At 36.9% G+C, this 17799-nt stretch overlaps 1 protein-coding gene across 1 annotated transcript; it reads right to left on the bottom strand.

Moving 5' to 3' along the window:
• Positions 1-5365: 5365 nt before the first annotated feature.
• On the bottom strand, positions 5366-17101 carry LOC121877308 (DNA topoisomerase 3-beta-1-like). The gene is made up of 16 exons (XM_042382989.1): positions 16919-17101; positions 16271-16413; positions 15617-15814; positions 14794-14961; positions 14273-14401; positions 13450-13568; positions 11391-11591; positions 10813-11017; positions 10055-10159; positions 8813-8890; positions 8302-8511; positions 7765-7982; positions 6793-7017; positions 6085-6240; positions 5833-5938; positions 5366-5703 (listed from the first exon to the last, which is right to left on the bottom strand). The coding sequence occupies exons 1-16, from the start codon at positions 17007-17009 to the stop codon at positions 5491-5493; spliced, it is 2565 nt and encodes an 854-aa protein (XP_042238923.1). The 5' UTR covers positions 17010-17101; the 3' UTR covers positions 5366-5490.
• Between the last annotated feature and the right edge of the window lie 698 nt (positions 17102-17799).

Genomic DNA, 17799 nt, shown 5'->3' with positions numbered 1-17799 from the left:
AGTAAATATCAAGAAGTTTATACTATTCAATAATTTTGAAAGTTTAATATTAACTTTTTTAGTCATTTTAACAATTATTGAACATAATTGAAGGTAAAGAAACTAGTTCCTGGCGTGCCATCCAGCCTGTTAACACACCAGACAGGCGTTAGTCTCTCTCTGTTTTCAGTGGAGGTAACATCGTGCTTGAGACTCTCTTCAACTAAACGCTTTTTTCTGTGTTTCCAAGCAAATTATTGGTCATTTTGAAATATATTTTACATATTGACAATATATAATGCAGTGCAGTGTTGATTTAAAGAAAATAATCTAGAATTACACCAAGAGAGCTAAACTTTTATGAGTGAAATGGCACCATGGGGTGACTTCTCTTCCACCCCAATGCCTTCTCTTCTTCCTTCTCCTCCACCCCCATTCTAATTCATCATCATCATCATCATCATCCAGGAGCCTTCTACATACACACCTCAAAGTAAGTGTACTTTTCTACCTTTTTTGTTGAATTTAGGCAATTTTCGGTGAGCTGGAACCAATTACCCAGAAACCCATTGAAACAATGGTTTCGGTTAACGAGTTTTTCGATTAACGAGCAACCTGCTGGAACGGATTGTGCTCGTTAACCGAGGGACCACTGTACTATACTGTATTATAGGTTACACAGTACTGTGTGTTTGAAGCGTCTTTTGTACTTACTCGCAGACTTTCAAGGTGAGGTGCATGAAATGTAACCTGACCGAGACATTCGACTTACGAACATCATGGTTGAAGGGGAAGGTTACCTGCCAGAGCAGGTGTTTAATGCGGATGAAACTGGATTACTCTATATTGAAAGAAAATGCCTGATAGAATACTGTATACATTGCCAAAGAGAAGAGTACAGTATGTTAAATTTAAAGGCTGTACTGTAGGGTATAGCTGTAAAGTACCGTACATCCTTTACTTTTTTTATTTTTTACAATAATGTATTTGTGGTATCTACCGGATTAAAGTTGGACTTGTGAACAAACCTCAGGGACGTAACTTGTTCGTAGGTAGAGGAGCACCTGTACTGTATTTGGAAAACTGTGTGTTGAATAACAGGACTTTTCTGTGTATGGTTAAAGTTTAACAAATTCATAATCTGTTTTAGTTTTATATACGGTACAGGTATATATAATAGACTTATTGTCTTTGGCTATTAATCCTTTTCTCATTGTTTTCCTTTGGAAAATACTGTATGGCAACATTGCAGGTTTAACAAAGTATTTGGGGTCACACCCAGGGTAATGGTTGTTAATAGAATCAATGTATTGATTTTACATTTCATGTGGAGATCTTCATAATCTAAAGCTGGCATGGGCAACCCACGGCATGCAGCCCAGGCCCTGACTATGTGTTTGTGTGGCCCGTGGAGTGATTGAGAAATTCTATTTAATGTGGCCCGCAGTTCAGGTAGATGCATCCCATTTATGGTGAGTAAAGCAATATTTATTTAATGAGTAATCTTCACACACAATTCGTTGCTATTTCATTGCCGAAGAGTAAGTAACTACGATGGATTAGCTGCTATATAGCAGTGGGTCACTTGGAAATTAACAAAGGTTGGGTAAGTCCAAGTGGGGTCACGGGCGGTGGTCACACAAGGTTTAACTACCGTAATTAAGTACTACTTCCAGAATAACACAAAAAACTTATATCACACCTCAGTTACGACGATATTCAATTAAATCAAATTTTTGGCCAAAACCGCCAAACTATACTTTTCTCGTGGAATTGGAATTTAAAGGGCTTAGTTAATAAAGTACTTCCGGAATAACACAAAAACGCCAAAATCTCACCTTGGAAACCCATAGTTGGTGCTTAATTAGCATTGAAATAATGTAATTAAATTATTCCGAGCGTCATTACGACCACTAATTACCCCGCAATCGAATCGTGGACCATAGGTTCAGAATCGGCATGGTCAGGAGTACCTATAATGAGATTTTCAACTAAATCTAATTTTTCGCCGAAACTACCAAAATATTTAGCTACCGTACATGTCTTGGTAATTTTTTTACCAAAATATACTTTTCTCTCAGAATTTGAATTTAATGAGTCTAACTGATTAATTACTTCCACAATAACACAAAAATGCCAATTTCGCACCACAGAAACCCATAGTTGGCGAGTACTGTGTGTGTGTGTATATATACCTGTGTATATATATATATATATATATATATATATATATATATATATATATATATATATATATATATATATATATATATATATATATATATATATATATAGAAAGAGAGAGAGAGATGTACCTATACTGAAGGTTGTTTCATTGTAGTTCCTAATTTGCCAAGATTAACATTGGCATTATTCTCATAAGAAAAATGCTGTAATTGTAGGAAAATCACGTATTCACAGACTGTTTTGCCAATCTTCTGTTAAATGACAAGAAACTTTAACATATTACCCCAAAAATTACTATGGTGGATTGTTTTCATAAATGGGAAAAAAAACCAATGTAAACTGAAAATTTCATAAGATCGACGTGAGGATAAACTGCTTCACTGTCCGTTCTAATACAATATTAACATTACTTTTAGGTTAGGTAGGATATAAATTTTGGTGGGTTGGCCCGCAGAAAAATACCTAAATCATAATACGGCCCACGACTGAGGATAGGTTGCCTATGCCCGATGTAAAGAATTAAACTTGAACCCAATCAATATCCCTGTAACTGTCACTCATACAGCTGGAGCTTCTCATTTATTCATATTCATATTTTGGACACAGTCCTGTGTATTTTCACTCAAGAGATCTATATAAGATGCATTGTGTAAATAAAGGTTCACTTATCTGCCTCTTGGGGTTTTCACATGCTGTAGCTGTATGGTGTTATGTCCTCAATGCAGAGAAATAACCTATCTTTGTTCCGATTAAGAAATTGTACAGTCTTCAAGTGTAAAAAATTCTGCCTCTTGAGGTCTTTGATTTCTGAATTTTGTTTCATCCACGAGTTAGTTAATGCTCATTATAGTAATAAGATTGACTGAATGAGAGAGTGAAGAAAGAGTGAGTTAGCTCTTTATTCACAACCATCCTACATTATAGTAGAAAAAGCTTGAAGACATGAATGGACATAAATATGATCTACATAAAATACTGTAGCTTATATAGAGTTTTATCATGATTTTTTTAATGTTGTTAGAAGACGTAGTGTAGTAATTACTAACCTTGTTACGTTCTTAAAAACCTCCATTGTTGAAATGCAGTAATAACAATATAACAAGAACTGTAGCTCAAAGATATTATTTTATTCCATTTTTGTGTGCGCACAGGTTTTGAAACTTTTCAGATGGAACTTTCAGTGTGTTCAGACTTTTTGAAAAATAGACCAGCTCTTCACAAGTACAGTAATTGTAAGTAAAAATATTTATTCTTTAATTTTTTGTGACGTAACTGATAATTGCATCAATTTAATTTGGTTGGCAATGGGAAGGTGATGCAGCCATAAAACCTTTTTTTAATATGCCTTATAGCAACTGGAACAATTTGCCATCAGTTGATAATGGCTAACCCATGCAAGCATGGATAATGGCCATAAAACAATAATGGTGATGATGAAATATAATATTTTGTAATTTTTAGTAGATCAGCGCTCTCTCCAAAGATACATTATTTATTAGGAATTTGATTGGCTTTTGTTATAAATTTTTGCTCTTTCTTTTTAGATAGTGATATCACTTTACCTGACCAAGACTTGTGATTGCATTTTGTCTAAAATTCTTTAAAGTAGATACACACTCACTTGGGTGCACATCGTGCTTTTTCTCTTTACCACATGCAATGCATCATCAAAAAACAAATGTATGCAATCATATATTCTACTAGCCAAATTGATTTCGTCTTCTTGCCATTGGTAATCCCATCCCCAGTGTGCCTTTCATATTCTACAAGAAGCTCTGAACAAGTCTTAACCCTTTTGCGCACACAGTACAGTACTGTACATTTATACATTTCTGTTACCACAACAAAAATCATATGTAGAGAAAGAGGCTTATACAGTAAGTCCCCGCTTAACGCTGTTTCATTACTACGTCGCTGAACTTGAGAGACAAAAAATTCATTTAACGTCCCGGTGATCCGATACTACGTCATTTTGCGTTGTCACAGACTACTTTCTATAGCGCATCACCCGCTCTTGTTTGGCCGCACTACGCTCTTTCGGCTCGGCGCGCTGCCCTCACTTTCGGAAAGTCACAGCGTCCCCAAACGACGCCAAGCCAGTCTATTACGACTTCACATAATGTGTTCTCAAGTGCTTTTGCTCTAAAACTGTACTCTAACCATTCAAAATGGCTTCCAAGCGCCCATCAAGTGCTACTGATGCTAGTGTAGTGAAGAGGCAACGTAAGACCATTACCCTTGCTACGAAAATGGATGTATTGACCCGATTTGAAAAAGGGGAACGTGCTGTGGACATTGCCACTGTACTTGGTCCTACCCCCACAACGGAGCGTACTATCCAGACCAACGCTGACAAGATTAAGGTTAGTGCTGGAAGTGGTTCGTCTCTGAGTGCTACTAAGACGACTAGTACGAGAAGCTTTGTGATAGAGAAGGTGGAATAGATGCTGGCAATGTGGATGGAGGACCAGAATCAACGCAATACCCGTGAGCCTTATGGTTATTCGGCATAAGGCCAGATCCTTGTTTGACGACGTGAAGGAAACAGAGTGTGAAGGATCGAAGGAAGAGAACCTTTACGGCCAGCCGAGGCTGGGTTCAGATACGGTTGCTGCCGAGACATTCCCGCCAACAACGGAGAAGGAGCAAACAACGGCGGAGAAACCCCAGTCAGAGCAGGAGGAGGAGGCAGCCGCAGTGACTCACCACCCTCCTTCGCTCCACTACCCACCACACACTCGCTATACCACCTCCGCCCATCGGTGAGCACCCATACAAACTTAGTACTGTAGTTCTATATACTATTTTCTATAGAAATGACAATGATTTTCTGTATATGTAACTTTTTTCATGGAACAAAGGGAGGCTCAGGAACGTAACTCCCATATTTTATATATTTCTTATGGGGAAAATTAATCCTCTTAACGTTGTTTCGCACAACGTTGAGTTTTCAGGAACGTAACCCCGACGTTAAGCGAGGATTCCCTGTACTGCAATTCAATACTGCCAAGTGAATGCCTCTTCTCATCTCTTTCCAGTGAACCTTTAGATGTTTCTTATACATACACTGACTGCAGAAAAAAATGCCATGATAATAAAAAAAAAACATCATTAAATTCCCAAGTAAAAAGGTATAATGATAGTTCAAATTATATCATTGGATTAATGACAACATTTTGGGGTTTAAAATATAACCTTATTTGTTAACTAGGAAGTCTTTAATTTTGAAATGCACACAATGTCTATCTCTTACACAATTATTAATAAAAGAGTTCTTAATATATTTAAACATATACCTGTATATAAAAAACTAGTAAGAAAACATTATCTACGTCCTCTCCCACCACCACGTCCCCTTCCACCTCTACCACCCCCTCGCCCTCCCCTACTTCCTGCCCTGCCCCTCCCTCTGCCCCGTCCTCGACCACGGCCGGCATCTTGAGAAGCTCTATGTTTCTCTACCAAGGGAATCAATGTAGTACTGCAAAATATGCATCCACTGGCTGTCAACTGACCATCTCTAAGCTTGCTTTTGCCCTGCAATTAAGTTATTAATCAAATATAGTATTATTTCAATATTTTAGCATGTTTTGTACCTCATTATATCAAATTTAATAATATGTCAATAATCAGCCAAACTAAATACCTGTACCCAATAATACTTACTTCCTTGTACTCAACTGTGACTGTCTGAGAACCACAATCTTCACAGGTGTCTTCAAGAACTTGAACTTTGCTAGCTTTATCAAAGAGATTTATAATCACATCACATCTGTAAAAGGTGATGGGGTTTGAAGTCAATAAGTTACCAGAATAAAATAGCTAAGTACAAGTAGAATATTATATTTCTTCCAATAGTCTTTCCTCTCTTAACAGGCCTAACATTTGATTATATGTACATTTATGCATAAAGCTTACCTGTTACATGCCAATTTCCACTTAGGTCCAGACGAAGGGTCCATAACCAGAATCCCTGTAGGACACTCCATACACTGCGATACACCTACATTGTCCCGGCCATATTGGCAGGTTGGATGAGAACAAAGGTTACATCCACCTCCTTTGGACATATCCCTGTAAACACAAAAGCACATTACCTGTAAATATGAATTTGGAAAAATGTATTTTTTCCAGGATATGTTAGTTTTACTAAAAATTAAGTGATCATTACCAGAAGATTTTAGGCAATCTTTATAATTCTTATAAGAAGATTAAAAATATTTCACGCTCAGTCCACTTTACAGTAACTTATAGTTACAGTTTGGTGTCCATTATCTCAAATAATTAAAAAAATAAAATAAATGCTAGGCTCACATACATGTACTGTATGTCCTAGAACTTCTAACTCAATAAAACTTGACTGAAAACAAATTCATATTCTGAATAGGGTTATAATACTATGTTGAAGATGTAGTACGTACAGTGTGGCATCATAAATCAATTTTCATCTGCCATTTAACGAGAAGTTAAACTGGAGTTTTAGAATTTCGGTAAGGAGAAATGGAATGTTTTTTATAATCAAAATTATAAGCTTATCCAAAACACAAGTATTACTTATCACATCAAGATGGCCTAAAAGTTCTTTTGTAATGGGATACAATGAATATAATGATGGGAATGACTCACGGGAAAGGGGGATTGTTGTAGCAGTAAGGGCAGAAGGTAAAGCTCTTCCCCTTAGCTCCACCAGACCAAACCAATAGTTGAAAGTCATCTAGGGGACACCTGTTCTCCTGAAACTCTCGTATAACACCATTCTGAGGCACAGCAAAAGTTTCATCACACGCCACACAGTGGAGTCGTACAGGTTTAGTCTCCACCAACTTGATGTAGCGCCGACATTTTCCACATCTGTAGTTGGCAGTAGCAATGAATTGTACTTTGGAATATCTACACCATGTACATAACTACAGTATATAAGCTACTATATGTTAATAACTAAGTGATAAGTTAAAACAAAAGGCATGTGATAAAGACTGATGAAAAACCTGCCAGGTAAATTAATTAAATACTTGTACTAGAGGGTAAGATTAGTTGTGTGTACACTGTATACCCAAGGCAGTTTTAAGCAATATGATGTTTAAAACTAAATTTTAAATTAATCCACTGCATCTATGGCAATCATGTTTGTCATGACAAATCTAAATTTATCTATGTTAAGGGCTATAACTTTAAACACCAAGATTAAAATATATTCGTTGTTTATGGAAATGCCAAGTGGATTGCAAGTTTTTATTGCCTACCTAAATTTGTCATCAGCTATAACTTAAAATTCCTTGAACTTGCAACACACACACACCAGAGCAAAGCAAGAACCTGTCGTAATGCAATTTCACACCAAAAGTAATATCTATGTATTGAATCTATGGCAAGCTTTTGATAAAAACAAAAATAAATGTCAGACAGATGGACAGTATCACAGCTTTACTCTTTTATATCTTGGGGGGGGGGGGCAAACTTAGATTCAATCAATGCATGTAAGTTACTGTAACTTATGTAAAATAAAAGTCAAGCTAAAAATATATAAACTTTAAGCCAGTCCAATAACCTTCAAAGTTAGAAACCACATAAAAAAAATAATAAGTTTATGATAGATACCTTGATAGTGGTCGTCCACTGGCAGACAAAGGTGAAAAAGTCACTTCAAACAGCTCATCCATTCCTTCTATGTTCTTGACAAAGTACTGGAACTTGAGCTGGAATATCTCTATCGTGTGTGTCAGGACAGAATCAAAATCTGCCTTTCCAAGGGCAATTAGGTTCAGCTGCTCTTCTACTGCACTTCTCATTGTTGGCAAAACCAAGTCAGGGTCAATCTGAAGCAGAGGTACTTCTAAATATTTGATACCAGCATTCTCAATTACAAAGCCCAGGAAAATATTTAGTACTCTAACAATCTATTTTACTTTTCTCCTCTTTTTGATCACAGTATTGAGATTCTTTTTGCACATAGTATTGAAATATTCATTCGCAATACAAATTACCCTATACTGTAAACACAGCCAGCTTTGATTATGTCTCACTCAAAACTTCCAGAACATAGGAAGTGCAGTAAGCAGCCCCTTACTATGACAGCCACCTGACAAAAGGCTTTGGCCAGAATTTTTTTTTAACACTAAAAACTTGTTGCCTTACCTTTTGATAGCCATGCACTAATACAATGCCCAAATTGGTGGGCACAAGTCTACGCCCAGTTGACACTTGTACATAATTTCTTTGAGAAATATTGTTAATGTGAACAGGAATTGAAGCATCGGTGCCAATGCCATGTTTCTCCATGAGGGTAATCAACTCTGCCTCGGTTAAGTAGTCTGGAGGTGATGTTTGCCGCTCAACAAGTTTTGCCTGGAAAGTATGAATATGAAATATCTTTGATCTATCAGCAGTAAAGTGTAAAAAACACTGGCTGTCCAGTAAAGTACAATAATATCAAAATACAGTACAGTACTGTATTTTATAACCAGACAGACACCTCCAAAAATACACAAAATAATTTTCTGTTTACTGTTGTAGTCTACCTAAGTGATCTGAATCTCCCACTGCTCTCAGAAAAAAAAAAATCCAGAAAGTGGTAGCCCACATATTATTGCCATATGGTACAAACCATTTAATCCTGAACATTAATTAAGAGACAAAGATTACGTACCTCAATGATAGCCAATTCATCTCCAGATTTGAGGTCAGGTAGTTTCTCTTCATCTTGTAGGGCCAACCAATCCATTATCTGGAGTAAAATAAAGGTTTTTAGATTATTGGTAGCAGACAGAATACAAAAAAATACTACTATATATATATATATATATATATATATATATATATATATATATATATCTATCTATCTATCTATCTATCTATCTATCTATCTATCTATACAATCAACCCTCGCTTTATGCGGTCCCACATTCCACGTTTACGCAGTACCCTGCCTAAACAGGAATGCTCACATTCCGCGGTGTGTGTGTACCCCTTTACGCGGAGAGTGGCTGGCGAGCCGCGCCATTTTTGGATCCAAAACTCCCGCCATCCGCCATGTGGTGTAAGCGGCGCGAGCATGGTGCGCACAAGGTCGCCCAGACATCAAAACATTACCGAGTTCTTCACCCACCACAGCCGGCCCAAGTCAGTGATAGTGATAATTATAGTGAGGATATGGACTTGTATGGACTTTGAGGGGTTTGACAAAGAGGCCCTGCAAGCCTCTGTGGTGGATAGTGATACAATTGATACAAGTGATACAGGTGAGGGCCAATAATCTGCCCTCTGCCTCGGAACCAACCGCCCATCCCCGTGTGCCCAGCCATCTTTTCTACTAATGTAAGTGTTAAAAAACCTAATATTATTGATATTTCTCTTAATTATTAATTGTGTGTGCATACCATCATAAAGTTAAGATAATATTTTTACTACAACATAGTTGTGTTGTCAAAAAGTGGAGTTTGGGGGTCAGCCCGGTCTCTATTTCAATTAATCCCATATGTTATGTTGTTCACTTTATGCGTTTCTCACTTTCCGCGGTACCCTGTGGGTTGAATTAACTGCGTAAAGTGAGGGTTGACACACACAAAAGCTTATAAATTTACCAATAACAACCAAGGAACATTGTCCTAAAGTACTCCAAGTGCCATGATACTTCAATCTTTTCTATAAGATGCACATGTTCATTATCAGATTATAAAAAAATTATCTTATAATTTTTACCAGTCATCTATAACTTAATACTCATTTTTATATTTTTTTTATTTCAGATATGTAAATTACAGTATTTCATGTTGTAACTTGTATACAACACAATAGTTCTGGTTCTTTATACCAGTGGGAAGGGTTACAGGCAATATTCCACTTAAAAATATATATGGCATTAAACTACTAAATAAGACTTTAAACAAACCTTTGTGAAACCAGGGTCTACCAGCTGTTTACCAGAGATGCTGAAGTTTTCAGATCCAATAGTAACACTGATTGTTGTACTAAGGTAAATGCAGTCAGGCATTAGCTGGAATAGAGAATAATAAATTTGAGAGATGAATATTAACATCTTCAATATCACCACCAATGTTTTAAGGTCATTTTCCACACTTGCTTAGGTTAGCGGAGATTACTTGATGGCTGTTGGGAAAACCAGAATGGGGTGGCCCCTTCCTCCTCACCACTGCAAACCAAGGTGTTAATGCATGCCTAAGAGGTGAATCAGAAAAAAAGACTGTCCAAACTTCATGTTTTCTGTGATCAGAGAGAAATAATTTAAAGGGAATAAGAAGGAACAGCCATAGGAGAGCATTTTTACAATAGCAATCAATTGATGCCAATCTGTCAAATGTTTTGAAAATGTCAAAAGTTACTGTGCAGATTTTACCACCGCAGTCCACTGATGATGGATTGACAGAGTGAGGAATTACAAGATCAAAAGTGAAGTACTGTACCCACCAAAAATCCATATCGCCATCAACATTTTACAGCTATTTTCAATGCTTGCATGAACTACCTGCAGTTGCCCGATGGCACCTTTCCATGCTGCACGGTCTCTTGCAGCTTCTTTCATCAGGCTCTTAATTCTAATGTCATCTCTCACAATCTATCCCCATGTTAAAATGGATATAATTCACAAATAGCTTGTGAAAGACATTGCCTATAAAATAATATACTTACTGTACCAATAAAATGCTTGGTAATATACTCATATAGGCGCCATGAGTCATGGTCCAACTGATTTCTGTCTGCACAACGCATTGGGGTAATTGGTGGATGGTCACCTGCATCATGACCTTTCTTTGGTCTTTGAATACCTTCCTTCAAAATTTCTCTGACAGTACTACCCCAGTCACTGTGACCTTCTTGAATTTTCAAAGCTCCCCTGAAAAGAATATACAGTCTAAGACTCATGACATATGATGTGATACTAAAGTATTCAATTATAAAGGGGCATTTGTAATACAGGTACCAACCATGTTTACACTAAACAGACTAATCAAAGAGGTTTACATATCATAGTTCTCATAAATCTAGTCAATAGGCTCTGTGGGAGCCCAACCTGGATGAAATTCTCAAAATCCAGAGTGAAAAAGTTCTTATAGACCCCAATTTTCCTTTATTAAAACTGCATTCTGGTCGAGCCTGATAATTCCTGTACTGTGCTATTGTTACCACTTTGAAGCAGGCACGCACAAAACTCCTTCCACCCAAAGCCACATAAGTCTTGGATTAATATCCTTCAATGTAATACTTACTTGAGATCAAAATTTTCAGGATAATGAGTTGTCTCAGTGCGAGGATAGGAGATGAATCCTTGAGTGTACAGTCTCTCTGCAAGGGTCATGGCATGATGGGGCCCCATTCCAAGACCTGAACTAGCCACTCGCATCAGTTCCACAGTGTTCAGGGCAGGAGGGCGTGGCTTTGACTTCTCCTTCATTTCCACCTTCACAACCCTGCCATCAATACCAGTAGAAGTGATTAAACATTTAATTTAATATTATGGAATAAATTTTTAGAAGGCTAGTAACATACAAATATGTAAACAAGTAAAAATATGAAAACTAATCCAAGATAAAAAAAATTATCTGCTATTGTGCCTTAAGAAAATGGGTCAATTTTATTTCAGAGAACATAAGTTTGGCAAGGTTACAGTTTTTCTTATTTCAAAATCTTAACACATTATGTGTGACTTATCTTTAACAATATTATTGCTTGCACACTAAAAGAAGAAACCTGGAGGGAAACAAGGTACAAAATGGGAACTACTAAATGTTTCCATAGAATTCCATCCACTTCCACCATCTCTCAAAATATATAAAGCTCTAGTTTTCAAGGACTGACACAAAACAGCATTAGAGATGATGATGAGACAACACCTCCATCATAATTAAAGCTATGCATGCCATGGAGAGAAATATATTGATTCTTTCTTGAGAGAGAGCCCTGATATGGCTGAAGCATACTGCAAGAATCGAGATGACACAAAAACACAGCAGCATGTCAACTGTTTAATAAAAAATCTACCTAAGTACAACTGGCTTGAAGACCAGCAAAGCTACGAAGATGGGTTTAATAACAGTAAATACAGTAAGCTCCCCGTTTGCCAGAATCCCCAGAACCCTCCAGCAGCTGGAATGGATTTTGAGCCATAGAAATTCCAGGAAAATTCTCTCCATTCTGAGCATGGGAACAAATTTTATGGGAGTTTCAAGAGATTGCATCATGCATCAATGCGTCTGCACATTTTCCCACATTCCAGGCACATGGGTGGAGCTAGCTGGTTGGGTAAATTAGGCCAAAGGCTCGCATGCTTAGTTGATATCCCGCTGCCATTGCACAAGGTTGTTCACTCACTTGCTGCCATTTTTGTGTATAATTTGTGTTGTGCAGTACTGTACCAGGACACAATCAGCCAAGAATACAGTGTTTAAGACAAAAAGTTATTACAGTTACATATACTGTACTGTACATTCAGGAGAGTGGACAGTGTATGTCGACTGTAGACTCAAGCTGACAGTATGTGCTGGTGAGTACATTATTATTTTTATTTCTTTCTAATATATTTATTTTACCAAACTTCTAGATAAACTGTTTAGGGTTAATTAGGTAAAAAAAAAGTGTTTCTAAGTTTAAAAATTTTAGTCTCGGTATAAAATTTCTGGCGTTTTTTCTTAAAAGAATTGAGTCCCCATCATTATACATTGTCAAAACATTCTGTTTAAGGATCTTTTTTTGAAGTACCAAGTTCATCTCTCAAACACTATTACCGTATACAACAGATGCTACTGACGCCTAGGAGCATGCAAATCAAATTTTTGCCACGACCCAAATTCGTATTAGCTGTTGAAGCTTTCATAACATAAAATATACCCGGTAGTGGTAATTTAGGAAATTCGTATAAGCAAATTTTTGTATCGTAAACATTTATATAGTAAGGGATACCTGTACACTTTTTTGCTAGCCGTAAATATTTTCACTTGCGTGACCGCAGCCTAATATTATGGAAGAGTGTTTGTCCATGCAAGATGCATAATTTAGATTTTTGAAAACTTTCCCCAGCACCTGGAAACATTCAAGGGATGTGTGAAGGTGAATGTCCATGCGCAATGCATAGGTTAAACTCTTGGAAAACTTTCCCCAGTACCTGGAAAAATTCTGAGGATGTGCGATTTTTTCCGGGGGATGAGAAATTTGTCTTAATACCCAGAAATCTCTCATTCCCAGAAGAGCTCTGCACCTATTATTGTGGCGAAAGGGGATATATTAATATTCATGAAAGCAGAGACTAAGAAGCGGAAATATGTATCTTACTTGGCACGCTTCTGTTCTTTCACTATGTTAAGGAACATGTTTGCTACATCTTTGTCAAAACTTCGAACTCTTTCCCACTCTAAGGTTAACTGCCTTTCTTCAGTTACAGCCACCTTTACCTGAAGTAAAAAAAAATACATCAAATTTTGATACTGCAACAGCTGAATACTGTAATTCAAAATACTGTCCAATATATTTCATACAGAGGATATGAGAAAGCAGGAACAAGTTAGAAAATATTCAGGTATGTTACTTTAAAAGAACTGTACTAAGAAAACATTTTATCATGATACTTCTCCCTTGTATACCAAATGACACAAAAACATTAAGTAAATGTCTCAGGCTGAGGTCCTAGTTGAACGTCCTTTTGGAATTGTACACACGAGGTAGGTCCTAGCTCACCATCCTGCCATGTGCTACACTACACTACACACACAGAGTAGGTCTAAACCAGTATATAGCAAGCACTCTTCAACTAATATTTAAAGTGTTAAGGTAAAATGTATACCTAGTATCTAAAAATTTAGAGATAAAAACAAGATGAAAATGTCAAGGGGGAAATTCTTACATAATATCCAGCTATTATATATTATCTTTACTCCTCTCCTGTTTTTTTTTGTGGGAGAGATCAATGGATACAAAATCCTCAAAGTGGAAGAGAGGGAGGAGGGGTAGCAATAATAAAGATATAGGTGTAAAGCAAATGTGAAGAATTACAGAAGAAAAAGGAGGCCAATACAGTATAACAAACAGATATCCACAGAAACTGCTCTTCTCTATTCCTATCACTTCCATGACTGCTATATTTCATTTTCTATCTTACCTGTAGTACCCAGTAGGTCTCGGGTTTGAATGACTGAATGAAATCATGCCGCTCCACACAGAATCCTAAAGTTGGGGTTTGACATGGTCCAAAGGAGATGAGAGATGAATCAAGGTTACCATACTTTCCCTGAAATTTAAGTTATTATTTTTTTTATGTACTGCATCAGCACTGTACAACACAATACAGTAAACGAGTACAATAACTAACACTTATGCTATAGTATCTGAAATCCATAAATGTTAATTAAAATGAAATTATATCTCGAGTTGTATTTTAAGTTACATCCCTATGGATTTTTATAGGACTATACTGTATAGGGTAGTGATAATTGTTTTTTGATTTTCCATAATACACAGAAAAAATGCTGTGTAATACAATACTGTGTCTTGATATAAATAAAGAAATAAGTATAATCTTATTTTATAACCAAGGCAAAGAAAAACATGTTCTACAATGTCCACACAGTAGAATTTCTCACAAAACAACCTTGCTTGCACTGATTTCACTTATATTCCCACCTGGAAGAACTTCGTCTGGAATCGAGTGAAAGCACATCCAATTCGAAGATCTAGTTCCTGTCTAGCATCCACAGATCTTGATTCATTCTCATTAGGTTCTACCAGGGTATTCATTGCAGCTTTTATGTCTCGGTCTGTGATTGCAGAAAACTTGGCACGAAAGATTGTCTGCAATTTAATGTCAAACAGTGAAGGACATACTACAATCTTGCATTGGATGAAAAAGTTATGAGAAATACAGTATATAAGATGATGAAATTTTATCCTTTTGTCATTAATTCTATTTAAATTAGAAGGCAGGCACAATGAACATACCTGAGAAAATTTTGGAACACATGACAGTGATATTAACAATGGATCATGAAGTACAGTACTGTACAAAAATTGCCTAATATATAGATATGAAGGTGGCAATGATGAAAGGATGATATGTATAGCACTGGTTGGCAGGAGCAACTAAAGATTTTGTTGAACAATTCCTCCTAAACAATTTTCATCAAATATCAAGAGTACATTAGTTACAGGCCTAGTTATTATATTGAGTGCCAAGTCTTCTAAAGGAGATGTATTGTACTATTTACCCAATGCCAGTAACAACTTAAAGTCACTCTATTCAAAAATAAATTACTGGGTAAGTGAAGACTGAACTCAAGAATCAGAGATGGGAAAAACTTAACAAACATGGGATGAAAAAATAATACTGTACAATGTTTTTTTTTTCTTTCATCCTCTTGCCATAATCCTAGCCTAATCTGGGGATATAATGCTCAAGGGATGGCCCAATAACTTCTGCAATTTCTCATGAAACTACTTTGCAACTCACCTGTTCCTTAAAAGATGGCCTGGTCATTGAATTCTCCACACATGTGATAACTTCAAAGCAAATGTTTTCTCCCTCTTTATCACAATCGAGCCACAATACAAGGTAGTCACACCCTCGAGATTCTTTACTTAAAAACTCTGGCATACGAAGTTTGGCTGTTGCTTCTTTCTTCTCAGTTGGACACCTAAACAACTCAGCCTGAGTGGAAAATATAAAAACAACTGTAATCATTAAGTCAGTAAATAGAGTGACTAGTGTGGCACAGGAAAGAAATTTTATTTAACTGAAAAGAAGATTTGGGCAAGCATGATTATGTAAGTATTGTACAGTATTGTGTATTAGGCATTTGGCTCACTGGGAAGTACAATACAGTACAGTAACTTTACAATCCCTGTTTTCTCCTTCCTATCGTATGTGCTGGTTTTTAATTTCTGTCTGAATCGCATAAGCTCACTGGGCTAACATTCTTTCTTCTTTTATTTATCACAGTCATGCATCTTCAACTGTTGCCTTTAGCATTACATCCCAAAACATGAGAACTATAAATACAATTTAAAACCAAGTAGTGCTCCCCTCATCAACACCTGCTCAACATAAGACACTGGCTAACAATAATACACTGACAATCATAACAAGGTCCAAACTTATACTTACAGGATCAACTCTGTCCCAATTATTAAACTTCCCTGGGAAGTCTAATGACATTACATGTCCACACACAGATGTCATTTTAAAACGAACGGACTGATTGCTGAAGGACCCAGTCCATTCATGAACACTGCAAGCTCCATTAAAACCTGTTCATAAAAGAAAATTATTTCTAGAGTCCAGTACTGTACTCTACAGTAATTCATCTATTTTCAACTTCATGAAATTTATATAAAAAATTATTGTAAAAATCATCAAGGGTTCATATTATCTGGAAGCGTTATGGAAAGATCACTGGACACATATGACAACAGTACATGAAGTGTAATGTGGGCACAGATTTGAAGATAAAGGAAGATGTGGGGGTTAATACAGTATTTGGAGTCTGTTGAGTGGAACCTCCTGTCCTAGAACCTTTCATTTAAGGTGCTCGGGATTGGCCCTCATTTCCTTCACATTCTCCAAAACCTTTAGTCAAATAACCCAAATATTACCTTTCTTCAAATACAGTACTTTCATAATAATATTGTCCAAAGAAAAGGTAGGAATCCACCCACGTTCCCTGAGGGCGCGGTACAACCACCCAACACTCAATTCTCGTCATAATATGGTCACTTTAGATATACCTACAGATATGACTTCGATTCTTATTACCTTTTCTCGAGCTACACTTTTTATTGCTGAGTATTTCTGCTAAAGACTGTGCCAGTGACGGCTTTTCCGCCACCATAAACACAGACTTCATGTTGTACCTCGGTCCACAACACGACTACACTAGTCAAAACAAAACAACAGCACAGTGAAGCTTCAGCTACCTCACCAGCCACCAGGGCCAGCGCACATCTCCACAGCATCCATCACTCAAACACTACCAGCCAATGTGCTATATCTCCCACAATTGTATACCTACTTGATATTACCGGTAATATAACTTATAAAGAAAACGCACGAGAATATTCTATTTTTCTATAAAAGTAATAAAAAAAAGCAATGGCATGGTAATAATATATTTATAAAAAGGCCTACTGCTCGTTAATTGAGAACCCTGTATTGTTTAACTCATTAATTTTATCTATGATTTATTTTTTACATCCAATTTACATAAATTATTCATATTCATCATTGTAATCTGTCTTAGCTACTCTCTTGTAGGTCAGGGTTCCCTGCCCACCAATTTGGGCCGAGAAGGGTTGGGGCAGCCCGCCCACACCCGGATCTCAGACAGGGAGACAGATTTTAATTGGCAATAAGAATGAGCTGCGTTATCACCACGCCAATCAATCAGAGTACCGTCCTCATATCTGAAGGTTGGCGACCACAGTCTTCCACTCGAAACGCTGTGGGGACCCAGTTTTTAATTTCATTCATCCATCCCAGTCTCTGCCTCCCCCTGGCCCTCCTACGTTCAACTTTGCCCATTAATATTCTTGTTACTACTACCCCAACCCTAATTATATGGTCGTCCATATATTTGAGAAGAAAATTGCAGAAGAATTGCCTCTCCTTTTATGTGTGGGGTATGGGATGTTTGGTTC

The sequence above is a fragment of the Homarus americanus genome, unplaced genomic scaffold (genome assembly GCF_018991925.1).
Source record: "Homarus americanus isolate GMGI-L3 unplaced genomic scaffold, GMGI_Hamer_2.0 scaffold367, whole genome shotgun sequence".
Classification (NCBI taxonomy): Eukaryota; Metazoa; Arthropoda; class Malacostraca; order Decapoda; family Nephropidae; genus Homarus; species Homarus americanus.
This window is presented reverse-complemented; position numbering and strand designations above follow the sequence as displayed.

What these genes read in the sequence shown, in the direction of transcription:
- LOC121877308 (XM_042382989.1), bottom strand. Translation starts at nt 17,009, where the DNA reads ATGAAGTCTGTGTTTATGGTGGCGGAAAAGCCGTCACTGGCACAGTCT. An exon ending in AAAGTGTAGCTCGAGAAAAG is followed by an intron (nt 16,414 to 16,918) that starts GTAATAAGAATC and finishes TTTTATGAACAG; the next exon opens with GTTTTAATGGAGCTTGCAGT. An exon ending in TAGACCCTGGTTTCACAAAG is followed by an intron (nt 8,891 to 10,054) that starts GTTTGTTTAAAG and finishes ATTTTACTCCAG; the next exon opens with ATAATGGATTGGTTGGCCCT.